The sequence below is a fragment of the Alligator mississippiensis genome, chromosome 1, assembly GCF_030867095.1.
Source record: "Alligator mississippiensis isolate rAllMis1 chromosome 1, rAllMis1, whole genome shotgun sequence".
NCBI classification, from domain to species: Eukaryota; Metazoa; Chordata; order Crocodylia; family Alligatoridae; genus Alligator; species Alligator mississippiensis.
Genome location: NC_081824.1, coordinates 13,192,498 through 13,217,946, shown reverse-complemented (window position 1 = coordinate 13,217,946; position 25,449 = coordinate 13,192,498). Strand labels below are relative to the sequence as shown.

The following is a 25,449-nucleotide window of genomic DNA, read 5'->3' as shown; positions in this document are numbered from 1 at the left end:
AGTTGTTTTATTTTATGTCTTCTTTTATTGATGATCTTCCTGTTAAAGTAACCAGCCTCTGGAAATTCATGGTGTTTTGATAATACTTCAAAACTGACAGCAAAAGTAGTCCCATGCAGATGGCTTTTTCCAGGGACTAATTTATTATTGTCTTAGCCATTGACTGTGTTCTTGGAAAATTGATTAATGAGCTTGGATCAGAGGCTTTACAGTCTAGAGAAAAGGTCATATCCTAACAGAGTTAGAATCCATGTATAATGCTATAAAAAGAGGCGTAACTGAATAATTCTGCATGGAACATTCCCTGGCCTTTGTATTTGGGAGTTAAAAGGAAGGCAGTGCAATGTTGTTTAAGGCCAGATTAAACCCATCTGTTAGGGGGATGTCTTCCCTGAGTGGCTCCTACTGGCCATGACTGGTTGTTTTAGTCACTCAGCTATAGTATTTTTAATATTTGATTTTGGACTTCTAGGAGGAAAGAAATGGATCACTTCAGTCCCACCTCTTTTGAGGTAGCAAAGTCTTCATTCAGGTCAGTAAAATACATGTAATTCACACACACTATTCCACCCTTCTGTGGCTTGTGCTTGTGCTGAGCCTCACGCTGTCCCCAGTTCTTGACTCCTTTTTCAGGACACCGACCAGCAGTTCTGCTCCACTGGTGTCTTGTCAGGGCTTCTCCCTGACCTGCACAGATTGACTCTGCCTAGCTTCTGTCTAGCCCTTTCCACAGGAAGGGAAGTATAGCATATTTCTGTCCTGCCTTCACTTCCCCCACCTCATCTTTCTTTAAGTCCTGACACATCCTCAGCAGGTCTTCCCATCCGATAAAAATGGAACTATCAGGTTCTGCTTAAGCCAGGGGTGGGCAAAACAGCAGATGTGGCTGGGCTCCATTTCCCAGCAGCCCCTGCCCCTGTCACTATAGCTGGTTTCCATGGGGACCCCAGGAGTAGTGGGACTGTGACAAGAAGGGGTCAGGGTTTCCATGGAAACTGGCCCCAGCAGTGCTGGCAAAGCGCGCAGCTGGGTGTGGAGCTGCTTCAGGCAGGGTGCGTGCAGGCAGCAGATAGCAGCTCTGCCCCAGCTCTGGACCACACTCACCACCACAAGATCCCTGCCCTGGCCCCGGAGTAGCTTCCTGTCCAGCCATGTGCCCTGCCAGCACTGCTGGGGCTGGTGTCCATGGAAACCCTGGTCCCATGCTGTCACGGACTCTGCTTCTCCTAGGATCTTCATGGAAACTAGCCACAGCATTGCAGGCAAGGCCTGCTTGGAAATGGAGTCTGCTTGGGGTCCGATCTGGTCCTCGGGCCAGACTTTGCCCACCCCTGGTTTATGCCATTCACAGTGGTTTATTGACTCTGCCAGCCAAGAAGTGTTGTGAAGGATTCTTCTGAATCACCCAAATTAATTACCACTCCCTGCCTGCTTCATGATGGTATGTGAGTGGTGGTTCTCAGTGATGGATCTCTCACAAATCCCTTTGCAGTTAAAATGGGAGTTGAGCAAGGCTACGTCATTGCTCCAAAACTCTTCTCAATATTCTTTGCTGCAGTGCTACATCTGACCACCAACAAGCTTCCAGCCAGCGTGGAGCTAAACTACCAAATGGATGGTAAGCTGTTTAACCTCAGCCAACTTCGAGCCAAAACCAAGACCATTCTGACCTCAATCACTGAGCTCCCGTATGCTGATGATGCTGTAGTGTGTGTGTGTTCACTCAGAAGCAGACATTCAGGCAATTGTTGACATCTTTAATGAAGTGTACAAGAAAATGGGACTGATGCTTAACATTCAGAAGACTAAGGTCCTCCACCAACAAGCTCCTAATGAATAAGTTCCCAGCTTCCATAATCCAGATCCATGGTGAGACTCTTTCTTAAATATTTTAAAATATTTAAATACCTTGGAAGCTATTTCTTGCAGAAGGCTGACATTGATGAAGAAATCCAACATAGCCCCAAATGTGCAAGTGCAGCCTTAGGACACCTGAAGAAATGGGTGTTTCAAGATCGAAACATCAGATCTGGAACCAAGCTCATGGTTAATCAAGCAGTTGTGATCCCCACCTTGGTGTACAGAGCTGAGACATGGACAACACACAAGAGGCATCTAAAGTTACTGTAGAAGTACCATCAGCGCTGCCTGTGGAAGATCCTCTAAATCCAGTAGGAAGACAGATGCACCAACATTAGCATTCTTTTGCAAGTAAACACCATGAATATAGAGGCGATGATCACTCAACATCAACTTCGTTGGGCTGGTCACGTCATCCAGATGTCTGACTTCAGACTGCTGAAGCAAGTTTTATTCTCCTAGTTCAGCTAAGTCCTACACTCAAGAGGAGGGCAGAGAAAGCGCTTCAGGGACATCCTCAAGGCCAACTTTAAAAAATGCAACATCAATGTCAACTCGTGGGAGACTATCATGCAGAACCATCTCAAATGGAGGAGGAGTTTGCTACAGAGATCTCAGTACTTTGAAACATCACAATAACAACAGAAGGAAAAGTGCGAGTGACAGAAACAGCATGTCACAAACCAAATAAAAAATCCAGTTCTGCCAACCTCGCACAAGCACATGTCTGAGTGCAATTGAGCCTGTTGGTCCCGGATAAGCCTCATCAGCCATCTTCATAAGATAATCATGGAAGATAATCATCCTTGACTACAAGGGATTGCCGAAGATTTATATACACCATAACACCATACTTTTAGTATGGCAGATACTTAGGAGTGGTTAAAATATGCATTTGTGGGAATCAAGACAACTTCCATAAACACACTGGACTCCTTAGGACCAATTTCTGATCTTAAGGGACATAGTGAGTGTCTAAGGAGTCAGTTAAATAGCCTTGAGTATCCTTACTCTCATGTAGGAAAAAATTACACAACATAGAAAAGTTAAGAACATGAGAACAAAGTTTGCTTTTGCTCACCTCTAAACAATATATCACTTATTACAAGACAAATTCAGTTCATTGCATGTTTCAGTGTTTATAATGTATGCAAAGTCTTTTTTCCTCTATGCCCTCTTAAGGGATGAAATATTTTTTATATTTGATTTTTGGACTTTGCCAAGGAAAGTAACATCACATTTCCAATAGACTTTTCCTAAACTCTCCTTCACTGTTGTAGCTCTTCTCCTACTTACTACTGAAGCACTTCCTTTATATTTCTAAAGGGGCAGGGCCTCCTAGTTTATTTAATTCCTTTGAAGGGCCTTTCTCCTTCTTCCTTGTAGTAGAGACTGAAGGAAGCCCCATTACACTAGTGTTTGTCAATATCAGTATATTGTTTATGATGGTCAGAGCAAGAAATATTTATAGAAAACTGATTAATCAAATATTTTCATTTGGGAAGGGGCTGGGAGAAATGAAGGAGGAGTTCATTTCTCGTGGTCTTAGAGACTGGTATAAAACCTCTTTGTAGACATGCACAGAAGGACCTCATATGTCTCCTTCAGGTCCCATCTTAAAACTCTGCTTTGCCATGATGAGGGTTAGGCAGATAATGCAGCATCTAATACTTGTCACACTGGAAAGATTATCTCATTTTTGTCTTGTAATTCCTGTTCTGTATGTCTGTACCCAGCTATTCCCTTGTGACTTGGGGTAGGTACAGACGTTACATGCTTTAAGTGTGCAGAAAGTGCTTTATAGCCATAACAGAACAGACATTCAAAGCACAAAGTGCTTTAAAATGGAGGATCCCACGCTAACCCTGGATGGATGCGTACTAACCTAAAGTGCTTTCTGTTAGAGCACTTTATTGAACATCTGTCCGATCAAGGGTTAACTTAGAGCATGACTGCAGCCATCCCAGGCAGCATAGTGCAGGGCTGCTCTAGCCTTCGGCAGAACTCCTGTGCCTTGCCTAGGCACTGGCCTGGCCCTGCCGCCTCAGCTGCTACTGACCCGAGTCGATGACAGCATCTGCTCCCAGCCCCTCATGCAGCTGGGGCGAGGGGGGGTGAGGTTTCTGTTCCTGTAGCCACCCCGGGGGCGGGGGGGTGGAGAGCGGGGCTGCAAGGGAAGGGCTCCAGGGTCTCCTCCCCACCACAGCAGCCCTGCCCAGGTCTGCCTGGCTGGGGCTGCTGCAGGGAAAGGACTCCAGCATCTCTGTCCCCCACAGCAACCCCGTTCAGAGCTGCTTGGCCGGGGCTGCTGCAGGAACACAGATCCTGGAGCCCTTCCCTTGCATCATCCCTGGCTGGGTCACACCACAGCTGCTGGCTGCAGCTGTCAAGAAGCTGGGGGGTGGGGGTGAACCTGGTCCATCCCTCCCAGACCCCAGCCAGCAAGCTGTGGAGGAGCCTTTATGGCAGGGGGGGATCCATTTCCCCACAGTTGTTAGCTGGTGGTGGGGCAGGGCTGGGGAGAGTGGCTGCCCTGTCAGCTCCTCCCCCCCCCCCCCCCCCAGACAGAGAGCATCTGTTTGGTTGGATTGTAAGAGGTATCAGGAGAAGAAGGACAGTAAAGGTTGAAAGATGTCATATTGCTAAAACCACCACCTCTAACTCTTCCTTTGCTTCTATGGAGGCTTTTTCCACATGGAGTCTCTGAAGGGAAGGTGACCTGTGTAACCTTGCTAAAGACAGTCAGGTAGAGTAGTGCTTTTGGCATGAGAGTTGCCTGCTGGTTCCTTCAGGAAACAGGTAAGGGAGCTTCAGGAGGAGGTGGTTAGGTTGAGGAGCATTTATGAAGATGAAGACTTGGTTGACATGGTGCGTAAAGGGACCTCTACAATCCTGGAAAAGAACCAGGAACCACCTCTGAACCCCCAACCTTGAGGTGAAGAAAAGACACAAATCTCTGGTATCAGAGGAGAAGGAGCTTGCTCTAACTAGTGGAAGAAGTGAAGCTGTAGACCCTGAAGGTTGAGAGATTCATGACCAGCACTCTCAAAAGGAGACAAGGGGCAGGGATGGCAATTGATGACTCCATTCTCGGGGGCCAGATGTACCCGTCTGCTCATCTGACATCATATCTTGGGTGGTCTGCTGCAAGTCAGGGCCCCAAATCTGAGAGGACAAAAATGCATGTGTTCCAGATGGAAGACTTTTTTTTGAATGTCTCTGGGTTAAGGTGAAAGGGACAGAGACAGTAAGGTTGATGACATGGGCATCTACTATAGACCACCAAACTAGGAGATGGACCAGGCTTTTTAAAATAACTCTGAAACATAAAAATCACATGATGCTTAAATAAAGTGGGATCTGCTGAGAGGCGAAATTGAAAGTGCACAGGTAGTCCATCAAGTTTCTGGATTGTGTTAGGGACAACTTCTGGCACAGATGGTGGATAAAACTGACTAGGAGGAAGATTTTTCTCATTTTGCAACTCACTAATAGGAAGGAATTGGTTGCGATTTTGAAAGTGGGAGACAACTTGGATGACAGTAATCATGAAGTGATAGCATTCTTCAGGACCCAGAAAGATACTGGAGCATACCATTAAAAATGTACATGCAAACATCTAGAGGGTAACAAGGTGAGAAGTTACAGACAACGTACCTTTGTCAAGAAGTCATTCCTCACCAACCTGATTTCCTTCTGTATCAAGCTAACGTATGTAGTTTGCCTTGACTTAGCATGGCTTTTGACATGGTCTCTCATGACATTCTCATGAGAGAGATAAGGAAATAGTGTAGATGAGACTACTAAAAATGGAGGTGTGACTACTTGGAAAATTGTGCTAAAATGGTATTTGTGAATGAATGACTCAATGTCAGGCAGAAATAAAGTATTGAAGTGGGGTTCTCCGCAGGTCTATCTTCGGTGCAGTACTGTTGAATACCTTCATTAATAACTTGGTGCAGGGCTAGCCAAATGGTGGTCTGTAATGGCCCCTAAGGAGTTAACCTGTGGCCCCAGGGTCCCGGTCTGGGTGCTGCCCCACACCAATCCAGCTACTGCTGCCTCTGAACTGTCCAGCTCCCTCTTCCTCCTATATCTGGCGCCTGCCCTGCCCCTGGAAGTAGTGCAGTGTTGTCTGTAGGACCAAGGGAGCCTGTGGCCAGCAAATGGGAGGGACCCAGGAACCCCAGCACACCTCCCGTCTTGCCCGCTCCTGGTTGATTGTCTTTCAGGTCTCCTGTTTCCCCACTTACCTCAGGACTTTGGTCTCCATCCCCTGGCAAACCTAGTTTAAAGCCTCACTAGGCTAGCAAGCCTGTCTGCAAAGATGCTCTTCCTTCTCTTTGTCAGGTAGATTCCATCTCTTCCCAGAAATCCTTCCTCTTGGAAGAACATCCCATGGTCAAAGAAGCCAAATCCCTGCTGGTGATACCACCTGTGCAGCCAGGTGTTGATTGCAGGATGCACCTGCCCCTGCCCAACCCTTTCCTTTGACCGGAAGGATCAACGAGAACACAACATGAGCCCCAGACCCCCTCACCCTTGCACCCAGAGCCCTATAGTCACTCTTGATACTTTCAGGGTCAATGATAGCAGTATCATTGGTGCCCAAATGGATGAGCAGCATGGGGCTAGAGGGCCGGATGAGCCTTGGTAGTCTCTCCATGACATATCAGATCTGGTCTGTAGCAGTCTGGCTGTGGCAGCACAGAGCTCAAAACAGGCTACAAAACCTGTCTGAGAAGCAGGGTAAATACCTGCCGCAGCTAGACAGCAATGACTGCAGTGTAGAAACACCTTATTCTCTCTGTGAATCTAGTTGTTAAGAGAGCGATGGTTTTTAGGATTAAAACAAAAACTATTTAAATTAAGCAGATGCACCAACAATGAAAGTTATTCCTCGATCACGAGATATGAAACATTATCTTTCCTTTGATATAAAAACCTTGGGAACAAAGATTGGCTTGAAATATTCTTACAAGCCATGGGACCAGCTATGTGATGTATTTTTAGCTGTACATCAATAAACTGTTAAAGCATATGTAGACTAGATATTTGGCATGGGTAAATGACTTAGCTCCATTGAAGTCAGTGGATCTAAATCAATTTAGATCTACCAAAAATCTGCCCATTCATATTCATGTTTAGAAACACCTTTAAGGACAGGTGGGATTGTGGTCGCTCAGCTCAGAGCCCTAGTGTGAAGTGTATCTCCTGTTGGTTATTCTGTGAATGCAAACCAACTTCTAATTCACAAAAAAGCTAACCCAGTATCCTGCACAATATACCTAGTTTAGTCACTGCTGTCTGTGTCTTGAGCTGTGCTGATTTCTTCCTGCAAGGTCATTGAACCACCCAGCATCTGATGGGTCACGCTCTGTAGCTCTGCTCAGGCAAAACCTGCTGCTGTTAAAATCTACATCAGTATAGTAGCAAAAACCAAATAGCAACAAACAAACCTTTGGCTTCAACCCTTTAAATTTTTTAACACAAAGTAAATAACGCCAGCTCACCCCAAACTGTCAGATTCCAGATACAGAATTAATTTACATGCAGAGCGGGAGCTCGCAGTGTCGGGAGATCTTTTTTTTCCAACAGAAGCACTCAGTTGAAACAACAGCTATGACTCATTTGCCAGCAAACGCTGCCTGAATTGATTTAGTCTGAGTTCAGATTTAGCACATAATCATGTTCAATTTGATCCAGTGTGCTGCCTGGAGATAAAAGGGTTGAAAAAATAGATTTAGCTTATGTCAGTCTTGGTGGTGATGTCATGGCCACGAGAGGCAGGATAGTGCTGTTAGTATGCTGTGCCGGCTCCGTTGGTGGGTGTGTGCGGCGAAGGCAAGGAACAACTCCGTTAAGTGCAGAGAGCTTGTGTCAGAGGCTTACAGTTGTCGTCAGCACTGAGAGCAGAATTTGGGACTCTTCAAAAGCAATACTGAATCGGAAATTTCCCAGTCATTCATAACTCTGAAGCTGCCTAACTCTTTGTGTGCAAGAGGGGGGGATGCCAGCCCGTAGCATGGACTGTGATGTCTCCACTCTGGTTGCCTGTGGGGTGGATGTGGAGATTTTTACCAATCAAGAGGTTAAGGTATGCACCTGCAATCCTTTTGTTACAAATGCTTCTCATAAAAGCCTTGACAGCAATAGGAATTGGTATGTAGCAGTTTAAAACAAGAAGGCAGATGAAATCCTGCTGCACTAGTAAATACATATGCAGTGCATGAATATCAGCATTGCAAGAAATGAGAGAGTAATGATTGCTTTCCAGTCCGCTTTGATACGCTGACAGCACAGCCTTTTGTTTACTATTCAGCGATAAAAGAAACGTTATATAACACGAGTCTGTGCATGTTTCATCTCGGTAACAGAATTGACTCATTCTTAATTTCTCACAGATGTGTTTATTCCAGTGTCACTTTTGTAGATGTGAGTTATAATAGGTATCAATTGCTGCTTGACAATTCAGACACAGGAACAATACGTTAGTTTAAGTCTTAGCTTTGCTATATCTTTCTCAGGTGATTTTTTTTTCCAGGTTTTTGCAGCCTTTATGCTTCTTGCCTTTACAGTCAAATAAAGCATTAGGTATTTTTAAAGGATTAAAATTTTGTAGCAAGTATTTTTACTATGTCTGCAATGTAAGTATGTATAAAAAGTTAGATGTCTTATGTACAGTATGAATGACTTGAAGACAATACTTAATTTTATGTCTTAATATGCAGGGCTTATCTTCTTTGATTTCCTGAAGCAGTTGTCTAATTGTCATGGGTAATTGCTCACTGATGAAACCAGTTCTTTTCCAGTTTTATTATATTACAATAAAAAGAACCCCAACAAAGTAAGATTTCAAAAGACTCTTTTAAATATGCCTATTTTAAATATGCCTTTCACAAATCATTTCAAAGAGCCTGAAGACATAATGCAGTGAGATTCAGCAGTTTATTTAAAGGGCACAGATACAGCCAACCAAATGTATTGCACTGTCCTACAGTTTTGGAAGAATGCAGGAGGAAAAAGGGAAGGCTCTGCTAATTTGGGCCAGATTGTGAAGCCTTTCTTCCATTTATGCCCATGAATAGTCCTCTGAAGTCAGGGGCACTATTTGTGTGACTAACTGATCATTTTCCAACAGATGGTGTTTTTTCATTTGATACTTTCTTTTTCTGTAAAAGTGTGTTCATATGGTATCATATATAAATTGCACAACTGCTTATGATTTACCAGTAGGAGGCCCTTTAATTTAAGAAACCAGTCTTTTAATGCAAAAGCCTTAATGCAATTTGTGAATGGATTCAGATATCTAGTTGCTGGTTCGTGGCTGTCTGAATGACAGCACTCCTGTCAGCGCTGTGACATGTTTTTTGTAGTTGAAGGGGTGCAATATATTTTGTTTTTTGTAGTTGAAGGGGTAAATGTTTGATAGTGCTTATGTTGCTTCACCTAAAGTATAACAGATTTGACGTTTAGAGTCTTAACTGTATTGGTGGGGGATGGGTTCAGAGAAATTCAGACTTTTATGCTGCATGCAGATTGTCCATTAAAGGTACTTTATACTATAGTAATGGTAAGAGTCAATAGAAAGACGCCAGTTGACTTCAGTCCATTGTGAGCAGCAGCATCCTGGAGGAACGACTGAAGAATGTGGGGAAAAGAAGGGAGCAAAAGGTTTACAGCAGCTTAAAGAAAGAAATTGGCATGTGGCTCCACAATTTCATACCACACTGGTTAAGGGATGGTATTGTGCATCAGACTGGTTAAACTTGCTGTTAGCTTACATTACAACTTCTTTCATTCAAATTTTGGAACAAATTATTGGGAGGAACGACTCTAGGTAATCTGTATTGCAGACTGCACTGTAACATAGAGACATCCAAGGTAGCTAAAACTATCTGACTCAGATACCGGAAGTAGTGTAGCTGCAGCAGCAGGGAGCTGAGCTTAGCCTGATTTACCCTTGCTTCTTGGCAGGGTGATTTGGCTGCCACCAAGCTCCATGGTGCTGCAGCTAGACTATCTCTGGCACCTGACCTAGCCAGCTACTAATACATTACACTGCAGTCTGCAGGGTAAGAATAGCCATTGTTAATGATCCAACGTTCCTGAGACATAAGGGTGGAGAAAGCTATTACTGTTGGTGTCTTGTCTTCCAAGGAAACTTCAAGCAAAAACAAGAAAGATAGTTTTCTAAAGTCTGCTATGAAAGGAGCTCAGACATTATGGTGATGGATAGACAGTAATATAAAACTCTGTGGTTGATGGATAGATGGTTAGGACTTGATAGTTCCATATTTCTAAGGTAAAAAGAAATAAAATGGAAGAAAAATCATTTTTGGAGGGAGATGGGCATGAGGCTCAAACCAAAACAGCCAAGTGAGGCTCCCCGACCTTTGCAAGTCAACTCTGAGGCATCAGGAGATTGGAAACTGAAGATCTATGTTCATATGCAGGCAGTCCTTGACTTACAACATTTCGAGTTACAACGTTTTGCACTTACAATGTTTATAAATTGACACCCCGTTTCAACTTTTTGACGCCAGTTTCGACTTTACAACGCTTGATCCGATGCGATGCCAAACCAGTGAACAGGTTTGCTGTGTCGCCTATATCCCTGGAGAACATCTGTCCAAACTTCCTTGGACACTTTCTTTAAGAAAGCAGACAAGACTCCGGAAAAACCTGCAGCCAAGACTCCTGAGAAGGCTCCAACCAAGAGCCCTTCAAAAAGTCCAGCAAAGTCACCTCAAACAAGTCCTTCCAAATCAGTACGATTGCTATTTACAATATAAATACATTAATATAGCTATATTACTCATCTATAACTGATTGAGTACAAAATTCTGGGGTATTTTTGGTGAAAATAGTGTATCGGGCCTTGGATCAGGTACCAATCCCCCATTTATAACATTATTTCTTATGAGAAAACTGGTTCCGAGTTGCAACGTTTCGACTTAAGACGTGGTTTTCAGGAACCAATTGTGTTGTAAATCTGAGGACTGCCTGTAATCTAAGGTACTGCATTCTAATACAGTATAGCTGTACTGTGGGCATGCCTCTCCCTTCACATCTGAGAGACATTATCTCAGTAATAATGAGGAAGTACTAATGGGTGACAATTTTCTTATGTGTATGGTATATTGTAGGTTACTAGGATTCTCAATCTGGGCTAAGAATCCTTTAGGAATAATTTTTCTGTGCCAGTGAAGAGAACTTGAGCCTCAAGATTTCTGTTGATGCAATGGCCCCACCCAGTTTATTTCATTTACATCTAGTTAAGGAGATTAAATGAAGCTCTGGAGGAAACTGTGAACTATACTAAGCTATCCAATCACAGGTTTCAGTCTCCTGTTCCCTGTGAGTTGCTCCTTAGAATAATAAGTGGCAGTTCAGAGAACAGGTAAAACCAGCACAAACGTCACCATGTACCTTAGAACAGAATCATTGAATCCTAGAAAATGAGAGCTGGAAGGGACTTCAGGAAGTCGCATCTAGTCCAATCCCCTGCTCAAAGCAGGACCAGCTCCGACTAGATCATCCCAGCCCAAGGCTTTGTCCAGCTGGGTCTTAAAAACCTCCAAGGATGGAGCTTCCACCACCTCTCTGGGTAACCTGTTCCAGTGTTTTAATACCCTGCTTGTGAGAAGGTTTTTCCTAATGCTTTTCCTGGACTTCCAAGGGAGGTGGTGCTTTCCCCTACCTTGGAGGTGTTCAAGAAGTGATTAGACAAGCACCTACCTGGTGTTACTTAACCCCAGCGCTCTTTACTGCCTAGAGCAGGGGGTCAGACTCGATGATTTACAAGGTCCCTTCCAACCTTAGAAATCTATGAAATCTATCTATAATATCTAATCTAAACTTCCCTTGCTACAACTTGAGATCATTGCTACTTGCTCTGTGATCAGCCACCACCAAGAACAGTTCAGCTCCATCCTCTTTGGACTCCCCCTCCCTTCCCCCCCCCCCCCCCCCCCCCGCAGGTAGTAGGAGGCTGCTATTAAATCTCTTCCCAGCCTTCTCTTCTCCAGACTAAATAAATCCAATTTCCTTAGCCTCTCCTCAGAAGTCATATGCTCCAGCTTTCTAACCGTTTTCCTTGCTCTCTGCTGGACTCACTCCAATTTGTCCATATCCTTTCTGTAATGGGGGCCCTAAACTGGACACAGTACTCCAGATGCAGCCTCATCAGTGCTGAATAGAGGGGAATAATCGCTTTGATTTGCTGGTATTGCTCTTACTAATGCAGCCCAGAATGCCATTGGTCTTCTTGGCAACAAGGGCACACTGTTGGCTTATAGTCAGCTTATTGTCCACTGTAAACCCCCAGGCCCTTTTCTGCAGAGCTACTGTCCAGCCAGTCAGCCCCCAGCCTGTATCAGTGCATGGGATTGTTCTGTCCTAAGTGCAGGACTTTGCACTTCTCCTTACTGAACCTCATGAGATTTCTCTTGGCCCAATCCTCCAATTTGTCTAGGTCTCTCTGAATCCTGACCTTATGCTAAATAAATGTATTTAGATGTAAACAATAGGTGCCTGAAAGATGGTCAAGATTATTTGACGAACAAAGGAGAGAAATGCAAATCTTAGTATGGGAAACATCCATGTAAAAGTTAGCTTGCAAAGTTAAAGAGTTCAGTAATACAATTAGAATCTTGCTTCATTTTAATGCACTCAGTTTGTCATTTTGTTGTAACGTTTGTTACAAAAAGAAGTAATGTGGCTGGTAATGAAAATCTTGCTGATTTTTCTATTGAAGTTTGAACCTACATTGAATCAATGAAAGAGTAAAACTGATGTTTTTTATATTTATATTTGAGATATTCTTAGATTGCAACCTTGTTAGGTCAGGAACTATTTTTTTTTCAGTGCCTACCGTAACGAAGTGCAATCCCCGATTGGAGCCTCTAGACACCACTGAAATATAAATAATAATAAATATTAATGATATAGGATGAGGAACCTCTTTCTTCTACTGCAGATATAGTATAGTCTGTCTCATGGAAGGTATCTTAGCGACCAGAAAAAGCTCTGCAGTTTATAAATTGTTAATATGCACAAAGGGCTATATTGCAGATTTACCCCATTCTGTACAGAGGGAGAGGAGGTGGAGAGAGGCCACGTAGCAGTAGGGCTGTCTGAAATTTTGACAGGTGTTTTGTTTCAAAGCTGTTTCAACATGTTTCAAGCTCCCGGCATTGGGAGGTGCAAGAAAGCCAGGGCTGTGCTCCGAGCGGCTCCACCAGCCCCACGGAGCTCAGCCTGGCAGCGGGAGAGCCCATGGCAGAGCCACTCCAAGTGCAGCCCTGGCTCTGAGCGCAGCCCTGGCTAGTGGCTCTCCCCTGCCTTCCACCACCAGGCTCAGCTCTGTGGGGCTGTGGAGCCTCCAGCCGCTGGGCTGTGCTCACCGCGGCTGTGCTTGAAGCCTAACACCATCTTCAGAAGCCCACAGTGTTCAAGAACTGTGATAGAAGTTGGCACCTGAGACTTGCATGTTGACAGCTTTGAGATGTTTCTTTTCTCCCTACCTCAATTTCTAAAATGAGCCAATTCACAGGGATGTCATGTAAAGTGCGCAGTGTTTTAGAAAAGAAGAGTATTACTGCTGCTCATCTGAGTAGTGCCAGTTCCAAACCTTCAAAAATCACCAGTTCAGCCCCCCCTTCCAAATTATGAGTAGCTTAAACATGAGATTTAAAAAAAAAATGCATTGGGTTTTCTGGTTTTTTTTTTACCTTTTAGAGTTCGTGCTTTCAAATTATTTGAATACTACCTTGGGGACTCTTCTTGTTGTTGTTATTTTAATCAAATCAGACATGTTCACATAATCACATGAATCCCAGAGTTGGGGCTTTAAGGAAAACACCAAATAACATGAGAATTGCAATAAAATCATGGAAGGTGAAAACATCGTTTTTAATCTCTCTCTAGAATGCTTTTATACTTGATACAAAAAATTTTTTTTTGTTGCAAAAATCTAGTTGGTTTAATAAAAGGTATCACCTCTACCACGAGTTCTGATTCCTTTATACTTGATAGTTGTTTCCTAGTTAACAGCATTGTTAGAAACTAGGCAGAAAAATAATTGCTGTATTGAAATAATCTGTGAATTGAGCACAGGTACAATAGTTCAGCTTGAAGAAATCTATATATGCTTGTTGATGGTTATTCTTACATATTACTTGATCAAGTAGATTAAATAATGAAGATGAGGAAGAAATGTCTTTTTTTACCCTGTAAAGAAATTGGTGTCGATATCATTCCACGTTTTAAAAGGAGGACGGCTTTGGCTTCAGTCAGAGCTCCAGTCCTGAACTAGAGTAAGGAAATCGTAATGATGAAAATGTTCCAATTGCATGTCAAATGGTTATTCTGGACTTTGATTCTCCATGTAAAAACCCAGCAGTTAACTGATTACACGTTGTAAACATTTGTTTGAGAGGTCCAGAATTAGAGAGGCTCAGAATGTAAAAAAATCAAATAAAATTGGAAAATAATTGAATAAAGAGAAAATGGCTTATGATAATGCAGAAATCTGTACAGGTTCCTCAGGAGCCCCCGAAAACAGTATTGCTGCTGCTACCACTTTGACCTCTGCCCCACTGTTTGAGTTCCTGTTATTGCCCAGACTTTTAGCTCGGGGCAGTGCACAGCAGGAGGAGCTAGCGTATCTGCTGCTAGTAGAGGATTAAGCACTGGAAGACATCTGCAATATAAATATATCACACCATTATAGAAAAGTAGGACTGTAAAGGGACCACAGGAGGTCATCTGGCTCAAACTCCTACAAAGGCAGGATGATCTATCCAAACAGTCCTAACCAAGTGGTAGTCTAATCTGCTCAGGAATAAACCATGACATTGAACTTCCAGCCATAATGCCATAAATCTCAAAAACATCCTTTATCTTGCCAGAGGTAAGGCCAGGAGACGAGGGCACTATCAGTGTCCTGTCTGCACAGATAGGAAGTAGCTTGTTAAAACACACTTAGGAGATCCAGCATGTTTCTCCTTTCTGGTTTTGTCCTTTCCCAAATGACCGTTGCGTTAAGATTATAGGATCTCATTATAGTCTCTGAAGGAATTCTGAGATTATATTTTAAATTACTTGAGATCCTGCTGTGACAGAACTCGTAACTGCATTTCCCTTCAGCAGGTTTAACCCATGCATAAGATACTGTATGTGTTCAGACAGGCTTGGAGAGGGTAAGCACCTGTTACTCTAGTTGAAGGTCAATGGAAGCTACAGGTGCTGAAGCATCTGTGAACATTAGACATATTGCGCATCCCCGTTAACTCGTCCTTTTAGTGATAATCTTTGGGAAAAAGTGACATTAAGAACAGGATACAGGGGTTTGAATTCTTTCCAGTCCTCCTTTCCATTAAAGGTCACAGAGACATTCCTTTTTCAGAGTGATAATTAGGCAATTTGTAGTCACAGAAAGGATGCTGGAATGTGTTTTTAGAAGTTACAATATTAGTCTAAGGGAGTGTGTTATTTAACTAATAAGGTAAAACAGACCATGCAGTTATGCTGATAAACGACATACCTTGGCTCTGATGAGAATCGTGCAGCAATGACAAATGTTTTCAGCACATTGAAAAATTAATCAGTACAGCCACAGACTCTGAGCCACATTAGTAGAGCTATGAATGGAGCACTTATATTTCATGAATATAATTAATTTGGGTAGAATGAGCTAGAAGTAGTTAGGCGCCCATCCCATCTTGAATTTCAGTGAACAGGAGCCTCATTTAAAAAACACATAGGCTTTACAAATACATTTTAAAATTTAGTAAATAAGCCCCTGATGGCTTGCAGCCATGGGAGCTGGTGCAGAGGGGGCTTGGGATCATGACTGTGGCAAGATCATCTGATTGTAAAATTGTACATTAGATCCCATCGTACTGTGTCACCTTTGCAGAGGGAGCCCAGGATCGTGATGGTAATCCCAGTCTCCCCCGGCACTGGCACAGTGGGATCTAATGTATGATCCCACAGTCACACCTCCTACCGTGCATGTATGGCATGGCAGGAGGTGCAATGGTGTGGATCATGCATTAAATCCCATTGCACCTTTACCTAGATCTGTAGAGAGGCCCTGTAAGATAGGAGAAAACAGGTGGATTTGGGCAATTGGGGAGCACAAGGAAACATGAGACAGTATTGGTCAGAGTCACAGTCAGTAGCCACAGCACACTGGCAGCTTAACAGCTGTCGAGTTTTATATAGACACCACAGCAAAGTTTTTAGGAAATATTTAAAAAAGGAGAATGATGTAGCTTTGGAGATGTTTAAAGCGAGCTTCTCCCAAGCATCTGGGGCAACTTAGAAGACAACACAGAAGTGCCTGTTTGACAATTTAACAAATAGGCTATCGAGCAGGGGTGGGCAAAATATGGCCCGCGAGGCCATTCTATCCAGCCCGCAGGGCCCCTTAAAATTTTAGAAAATGAAAATTTATCTGTCCTTGGTTCTTGTCAAAGATGACAGGAACCAAGGGCAGCAGGATGCAGGGGAAGCCTTAGAGGGCTCTTTCAACAGCAGGGCCTACCCGGCCCCACCCCTGCAGCCAGAAGCCCCAGTAGGGGCTTCTGGCCTGGGACCATGCAGCTGCCCTGGCATGGGAAGCTCAGGTAAGGGGGGGGAGAGGGCAGGGGACGAGCTGCTGTGGAGCACAGGCACTCCCCCACCCCGTGCCCAGAGCTCCCTGCTACAGCCGCTCGCAGCCCTCACGGGGATGTCCAGAGGAGGCACAGCCAGCCCCATGCAGGCTGTGAGCGGCTGCAGCACAGGGCACTGGCCATGGGGCAGGTGAGGGGCCACTTTTCCTGCACTCAGCACCAGCTTGTAACCCACCCCACTGCCAGCCTGGGCCCTGTGGTGGCTCTGGGCTCACCTGACACGGCAAGCAGGGAGACCACAGCTGCTGCCGCTGCGCACAGCCCCAATGGGCGATCCCAGAGTCAGCACGGGGCCCAGGCTGGCAGCGGGGCTGGGTTACAAGCTGGTACTGAGTGTTGGGGAAAAGCAGCCCCTCGCCCGCCCCAAGGCCAGTGCTCCATGCTGCAGCTGTTCGCAGCCTGTGTGGGGCTACCTGTGCCTGCTCCAGACAACCCTGCATGGGCTGCAAGTGGCTGTAGCAGGGAGCACAGGCCACAGGGCGGGCAAGGGGCCGCCTTTCCCCCACGCTCTGCACCAGCTCCTTCCCTGCCGGTGAGCAAGAGGTCGGGACAGTGCACTGCCCCTCGCCAGTACCACGGGGCTGGGGGGCACTGGGAGTGAGCGGGTGCAGGAGCAGGGCCCGCACCTGTGTCCAGGGCCAGTGCCAGCAGGGCCCAGAGCAGGGTGACAGGGGTACAGGGTCCTGGCTGGCAGGGGCTCTATGGAGCCGGGCCAGCTTCCTGCTCTCCCTGCTGGTGCAGCCCAGCCCAGCTCCACAGACCCCTGCCAGCCTGCACCCTGCTTTGGGCCCGTCTGGTGCTGGCCCTGGGACATTGGTCCCAAGATGGTGACCAGGGGGTGGGACATCTGTCAAGGGGCGGGGCAGCTTGCCACAACTTGGTAAGCGGCCCTCCGCCTGAAATAATTGCCCGCCTCTGCTACGGAGGCTGGTATCACAAGCCATTTGGAAGTGAGAGGTGACTTTTCAGTACCGAGTTTCTGCTGCATGGAGGGACAGGAAATGTCATGTATTAGCTACTGGAGGAAGAAAGAATATGCAGGACTTAGATATAGCATAATTGCGAAGACCTGCTGTGATTTGAGTTGAAAACATTGCCCAGGTTACAGGCCTGAGTGATAAGCAGGAGGTGGTGTTGCCTACAGTGATCAGCACTTGAAGGAATTCTGGGAGTGGGAGGGTTGGAGGGGGGGAGAAAAGAGTAAGATTTCTGTTTTAGCCGTGTTGAGCTTGAGGTGATGACAGGTCTCCCATGAGGAGATGTCAGAGAGACAGGTGGAATTTTAGTTTGAAAAGAAACAAGTGACAGCTCTGGAGCAGAAAGATAGAGCTGTGAGTCATCTCCATAGGGATGGTAGCTGAATGTGTGTTTGAAATTACCTAGGAATAAAGTAAAGAAGAAGAGAAGCAGACCAAGGACCAAGAGGGCAACAAGGAGCAGAAGATATGTCTGCACAGCACAAGGCAGTGCCCTACTGAGATGTGCTGCTGCTGCCCTGAGACGCCCTGTGCCCTCTGTCTATGTGAACTCCTATCCTGAATCAGTGTAGTGCTGCAAGCATATAAGTTGACATGGATGTCCTACTTCTGGTTTAGATGAATGCAGAGCAGATGCAGGTGTCAGCACTACTGTCTTGTGCAATGGAGATATATTCAGAGCCAGGGAAATCATACAGAAAATAAGATTTCAAAATGAAGGGCACAGTCAACTTGGTTGAAGGCAACTGAGTGGTACAAGGATGAAGATGAAACTGGAATACTGCTGAGATTCAGTAGGAGGACATCTTCAGAGCCTTTGGCAAGTGCAATCCCAAGTGGCAGAAGCTGGGCTGAAGAGAGGTAAGTGGAATGGGAGGAGAGGGACCCCAGGCAGCAATTGTAACCAGTGCTTTTGGTGAGTTCAGGGAGAAGGGAAATGGGGAAGCAGCTGAATAGGCCAGTAGAGTCAAAGGTGGGGGGGGGGGGGGTTTAAGTTGGAAGAGATAAAAGCCAGCTTGATTTGTAAAAGCAAAGAGCTTCAGGAGAGTGAGAGATAAAGGAAGAAAAGTAAAGGAAGGGTTGAGAGCAGGTGCAGGAGAGATCAGGAAATGGGATGGGTGGGATTCACATGAACAAGTAGAGGAAGAGATCAGAAACAGCTGCGTGAATTGCCTCTCAGCCAGTCAGCGGTGTGGGGGAGTGTGCGATGAAAAGAGAGAGATGAAAGGCACTGCTGTGCTGTGAACTTCTGCTGCGGTTTAGATAGGTCCTCACAAAAAAGAACTGCATTTGTGATGGGAGGATAGAAGAGCGGTAGGAAGGAAAGGTAAGGCAAAGGCCATGCCACATGTTGTCAGTTTTCTCTTGGAAAAACTGACAATGGATATGCACAGGGAGAAGTGGGGGCATGATGAGAGGACACTGAAAGAGCCTGGTTGTGTAGCCTACTACCGTGAAGGCTGGGAAGGGATACAGGTAGCTCTCCATGACTATCTCAGCAAGGGAAAATAGAACTGTTTCATTGAAAGAACTATTGGGTATAAATTGACCATGAATACATTTATGCTGGAAATGAGATGGTTTCTAACGATCAAAACAGTGAAATTATAACACTCATTAGAAGTAATTAGAAGAAAACCATAAAGGATTGTATGAAGTGCTTGTCTGCAGTATACCAGGACACTGGACTTGACTCCAGATGTTTCTTCAAGTCCTGTTCATTTGCTCCAAAGAGGAAAGGGGAAAAGAGGTGCCTAGGACTGGGGCATGGCATTACATTCAATGGTAGCAGTAGAGCTAGCAGGACTAGAGGGGGACTTTCCACTAGAGAGCTGAAGTGTAGAGCACTGGCCCCCTCTGTATCAGCTTCTGGGGCTAGTGCCCCTCTTGTGTCACATTAATGGGGTTCAAGCCTATTATTTTCAACTTTGTAGGGTACAGTTTGTATAGCTGAATGTAGGTGGGATTTTGTGTGTGTGCATGTAAACCTCTTTTTAGTTAAAAATGACATCTCTTTTAAACTAAAATCTCAGATGTAAATTTTCCAAATCTATATATACCTTGAAGTTTTTCTTTTTTGGAGGGAGGGGAAGAAAGGAAAGGAAGGTGTTTTATTTCTGTCTTTTGTTATAGAGGTAAATAGAGGAAATAGCATGTAAGGCCGTGTGTAGATGAAATGAGAGGCATGTGTGCACAACACTTTAAAGTGGGTTAAATGCTTTTGCAGTACTTTAATGGTGTTGGTGTTTGCACGTGTTGGCGGCGTATTGCACAGTAATTCCAGCCGCTGTAGCAAATTCGGCTTGATTTGCTCTAGCCAAAAACATCTTTGCATTGTTTTCCATTGTGCCTTCTGAACATGAAATCCCTCGCTGAGCCGGTCCTGTGTGTCAGTCACTTTCCTGTAAGGTACCTCCTAAAGACTCCCTTCCGCCATGTATCCTACAGGTTACTAACTGGTTTGAATATCTAAGGCGTTCTATATTTTTAAAAAACAGTGTTATCAGGATGTGGCCAAATCCTAGCTTATCTCTTTATTTGTATTTTGTTTTCTCTCTCTCCTGTCTTTTGTCTGTCTGGTTGTCTCACTTTTTTAGAAAAAAAAACTTTGCACAGGGATTAAGGATAGCAGATTTGGCTATCTGTAGCACATTTTTGGTGCTTTTCGGTCCAGGGGTATTCTGTTGCTGGATGTAGAGCCTTGCACACCTGGACAATTACACCTGTGTGAAGCAACAGCATGAGAGAGAAAGCAAGTTCCCATCTTTCCCCCCCAATAGTGCAGTGACTAGGGAACTCACCTGGTGAACTGAAGATCCTGGGTACCTCGCTCCCTTTACTCAGAGCGGGTTTAAACCTGGGTGCCTCTGACTTCCTACCACAGCACTCTAACCACTATGCTGCAGATTAGCCATTTCCAACCCCTTTTCCAGTGCTCCTTTCAAAGCTACATCCCTGGGCATCCCTGAGAGGGTGGTTTCTGGGAGATATGTGGGCCCAGGAGGAACACAGCAAGCCAGGGGTGGTATGGCTCAGTGAGATGGCTACTGGCCTGGAAGAGAAGGTACTTTAGGTTTTCATTAGAGTCCTTCCTTGCTCCCAGTAATGAAAATGTTCTCCCCCCAGCCCCAGACTTCCCTCCACCCATCCTTTATAAGGACTATGTTAGAGGCTCAGCTTCAAAAGGAGTACTGGAGAAGGCTGTGAGTGATGCCTGACCTGCAGTGTGGTGTTCCAGTACTGTGCTGGGAAGTGAAAGTCCTCCTGTGTCAAGCCCTGAGGACCTCCAGCAGCCCAGGCTGAGTGTCCTGGACTGGCCTCTTGTTAGAGTGCTATACTGGGAAGCGGAAGAGGGGGGTCCTGTTGAAACCCTCTTTGGATTAGGGGACCTAGAGCCCAGCACTGCCGGTATTCCTGGTAAGTGTCCTAGCATTGAACTGTGGGGGACAAGGCAGGACAGATATACCTTTTTCCCTGTCCCAAGGCTAAGTCTGGTAGTCACAGGATCAGGATGGTTCAGTTTTCAGGAATCTATAACACGTATGGGTGTGTGTAGAGCCATGGCTGCTGTTGTTCATGCTCAGTTGGGATGACTACATAGGGGTTCAGGTGCCCATGGTTATATATCCAGCAAAAGAGTACTTTTGGATATGCAAGTACCAAAAATGTCCTGTAGACAGCCAATTTTGGATGCTCAAGAAAGAAATGTAGTGCCACCTTGTCTTCTTTTAAGCTTATTCACTGGCCAGTGACTAGAAGTAAATAATAATAGCTTGTAAAGCGCTTTGAAATTGCCTTACAAAAATACAAAGGATTCAAAGACTTCTGCAGCTGATATAAATTGTCAACTGTGAAATCAGTGGAGCTGTGACTATTTACACCAGCTGAAAATCTGCCCTGTGTTCTTTATCTTTTGTCTAAAATGACCTAGTAAGTACATTTGCCAGCCCAGTATGGTGGTAGGGATCTACTAGAGCCCACCTCATCAGGAGGAGTAGGGAATAAGGGTATTTCTTAAGCAAACATCAGAAGCTTTCAAAGGGCAGGATCTGTTTTTAATGAGGAACTTGGATGCAGAGCCCTTTTAGCTTCACTCTTCACAAGAGAGATTAATTGTGATCAGATCCTTAAAACTAATTTTAACAAGAAGATAGGTGTGAAGACCAGAGCAGGGAAAGAACAAGTTAGTGAATATTTAGAATAAGCTGGTTGTATTAAAGTTGGCAAGGTCTGATGGAATTAATCCAGGAGTACAATTAGCCAAAGAAATCTCTGAATAGTTAGTGATTATCTTTGAGTACAGGGTGGAAGACAAGGGAAGTGCCTGAGAACTAGAAAAAGGCAAACAGTAGCCATCTTAAAAAAAAAAAGAGGAAAATAGAGCACCCAGTGAATTTATTGACTAATCAGCTCAACTATGATTTGCACAAAGATACTGGAATGAATTATTAAACAACTGCTTTATGCATACCTAGATAATAATAAGGGAATAAATGACAACTTGAGTTTAGCATGAATGGATCTTGCCAAACCAATGTGGTCTCCTCCCTTGGTAACGTATCTGGCCTTTGAATACTGCACTCTAAGGCAATATGGCCTAGATGAGGGGTTGGTAATATGTGGCCTGCAGGACAGATCTGGCCCATAGAGCCACTGGGTCTTGCCCATGGAATTGGAAGACTTTGCCTCTGCCCAGATTGAGGATGAGCAGTGCCTCCCAATCTCTGACTGTAGCAAGGGCACAGCTTCCAACTGATAGATTCACAGAAGTTTAGGGGCTGGAAGTGACCTCTTGAGATCACCGCGTCCAATTGTCAATCCTGAAGGACAAATGGGGTCTCACAGGATATATTTCAATTATCCTTATACCATTTTTCTTGCATACATCATGTACATTTTTCCAAGAAACAGATGCTGGAAATTGTAGTTCATTATATGTGAGAAATATGGTAAGAGCAGTTTCTTCTGCTTATTGGCCAAAAGCAAAAGTAAAATCTGAATGCAACTCTGAAGGTGCAGAAAAATGAGCAGGCTTGGTTCCCTTGAAGCTGCTATGCAGTAGCTTATCGGAAGGAGAGGTGCATATTTTATTCTGGGATATGTTGTATGAGAGAAAATATGGTAACATCTTGCGCAAGTAGTTATATTTCTTTCATTTTATTGCCAGTGTGTTCCCTTTATTTGTGTACAAACATTATCAGATTACTACTTTCATTATTATTAATATGTTTGTTCTCCATGATGTCCCATGCCCCAACTTTTGGTACTCCTTATCCTTTGCTGTATTATCATTTATGTGATATTTCCTCTTCCTGTGCATTAAAGCACTATGTATGAGAGACTATTTGGGACAGTCCAAACCTTCTCCCCCCCACATTGCTTAATTTTAAAGCTTTTTCTTCTTAGGTGTACCAGCCTTAGTTCCGGGAAGCGAGCACTTAGGTAGAGAATTAGAGCTGAAGAATCCTCTTTTCTGTGACTGCCTCCCTGTGGCCCAACATCTCAAAACTGTATTTGGAATACTAACCCCCTGAAGATCAACAGATGGTTCATCATCTTGTCATCCGTTCATACTCTTTCTCTAGAGACTTGAATTCCCCTGAAGATTACCTGGTTCTTCACTTTCTGAGTGTTTTACCTAATTCAGTAGGTATCCCTGATATATTCCAGCAGGAATCTGGAAGTTTACTTTTTCTAACCTGAAGGACAACCACTGGGTTTTTCCTTGCTGTAGTAAGGATCTTTTTCAGCTTCAGGGCCACATCTTTTATCCTTGCTCTAGGCAATTTTTCTTGATCTATTTGGGTGGCAGACCTGTTAATTCTTCTTAACAAGGAGTTCTGAATCACGCACACCTGCTGCTTTCTCTTGATATGAATCTCACATCTTCTCCCTTCTGTTCTTTCTTATGTCTCTGGTTAGCTTATATACTGATTTTCCCCACGTTCCTTTCATCCTCTTTCCCCTTGGCTTCTGTCCCTAGTTATTTCCAATATTTCTTCCTATCTTTTCTGGAACCAACTGCTCTTTTCTTCTTTATCAGCACACCTTTTTCCTCCACGTTTGCTAGAACAGCAGACCTGTGCCTCAAATTAATTTATCCTCCACTAGGTAGTATACTCTGTCTTGTCCTTGTGGTTGGGTGTTTTCTTGAATCAACATCCTCATGTGGCAGCATGCTCTCTACGTCTTCAGATTTAGCAGGTGACAGTAAAACCTGAGTTGTCCGTGCAGCTTCCTCTTTCTTCTCTACTCATTCATCATTTCTTCAAATCCTTGTCTGAACTCTACTGTTGTCTATAGCTACATCTTTAGTATTCAGATCTTCTCTTTCAAGAGCTGTTAGATATAATTTCATTCAAAAACTGCCTCTATCAGGCAGGTGCATGGCATCTAAAGAACTACAACACTGGTCCACATGGAGAAGTAATATTATACCTCTCTTTTTTATATTTCAGTTACTTGTTAATAGAAACAAGGAAGGCAAGCCAGAACGGTGAGACCAGTCAGCTCTCAGCAGGCCACCATTGTTCCATGGGCAAAACATTGGTTTAGCTTTCTGTTGTTCAAACTTCCTACAAACCATAACTACTGGGGATGGGATGAGGTGCTCAGTATCTGTAACAGCAGTAAATTTGTTACTTATATATGGGCAGAAATAAAATATTGGTCCATTTAAAAAGCTGGAGGTTCAGTAAGTAGGTGGAAGGAGGTGGTGGGGAAGTTGATTTGTATTTTTATTAAAGAATTTAGAATTCAGGTATTTTAAACAACCTCATTTACTTTGGTAGATTGATACATTTTCTCAACAGCAATGATTTAAACTACCTGTTACAAAAAACTCAGAACTGTTCAGCTTGTAGAGAGACAAGACGACAGCCTGTCTGTGACCAGGACCTCTGCTGCAAACTTCCACACAGAATTAAGATACTGCTAAAATTCCCATAATGATTACCATTTAGACACAAAATTAAGGTACCATTGCAATTCCCATAATTATCACTATCTAGTTTAGAAAAGAGGCAAGACACAGATCTGTAGTCTGACCTTTTACTGTTGCTCCCCAAAAACACAAGAGTACATACTTCAGTGCCTACCTAACTACCCACAACAGCATAATGCAGATTTTTACCTCCACTGACTAGGGAAACTCAGAAAGGGAGGTAGTCTGCAGTTTGGCAGTGGGGCGTCCTGAATTTTAGGAGTTCTCCAATTTTCCCTACAATGTATACCATATATTTATGGATGGCTTATTCCAATATTCTAATAAATGTTCTCTGATTAGTTTTATTCAGATTCCTTTGTTTCACTGCAACTTTTGGAACTGAACCAGTTCTTTTAGGAACTAGAAAGGTGTCAGTTAGTTGGGATTTCTGTCCCTGTGAAAGACACAGGTCTAGAAGGGAGGATTTCTTACCCCCTTCTCTAACTATCATAGAATCCTGCTTGCCTTCATCCTGTTTTCTTTTCTCCTTGGTTTATGATCTTTACTCGCAAGGCTGCTTTTGTTTCTATAACTTAGCTAACAAGCTAAACACAGATATTAAGATTGTGTGTGTGTGTGTGTATATATCTGTATGTGTTTGTGTGTATGTATGTGTGTATGTATAACAAAACATGAATACATTTAGTTACATCTGTTGGCAGTAACAAACTAAACTTTTCAAACTAAAGTTATGATATAGTGCAGGCTTGTCCAACATGCGGGCCGCCACGTGGCCCGCCAAACCATTTTATCTGGCCCGCGGTGGCAGCAGTGCTGCTACCGCAGAGCACGGAGCCGCCGCGGCAGTGGTGGCACAGAGTGCGGAGCCACCGCCGCGGAGTGCAGAGCTGCAGCAGTAGTGTGGCGGCAGCAGAGCGCAGAGCCGCCACAGCGGCAGCGGGACTGCAGTGAGGCTGGCAGGGCGGGCCCACGGGCCCCAACC

The 25,449-nt window shown here is 44.4% G+C and overlaps 1 protein-coding gene across 2 annotated transcripts in view; it reads left to right on the top strand.

Moving 5' to 3' along the window:
- The window catches only part of RCAN2 (regulator of calcineurin 2), a 176,100-nt gene that overhangs the window by 88,922 nt on the left and 61,729 nt on the right, over positions 1 to 25,449 (top strand). Inside the window, exon 1 of one of the 2 annotated variants that reach the window (XM_019491596.2) lies at positions 7,643 to 7,957. The exons of the other annotated variant lie outside the window; for it this stretch is intronic. Coding sequence (XP_019347141.2) covers positions 7,871 to 7,957 — 87 coding nt within the window. The 5' untranslated portion in view covers positions 7,643 to 7,870. Of the gene's footprint in view, positions 1 to 7,642; positions 7,958 to 25,449 lie in introns of those variants that run through there. 2 annotated transcript variants of the gene reach the window in all.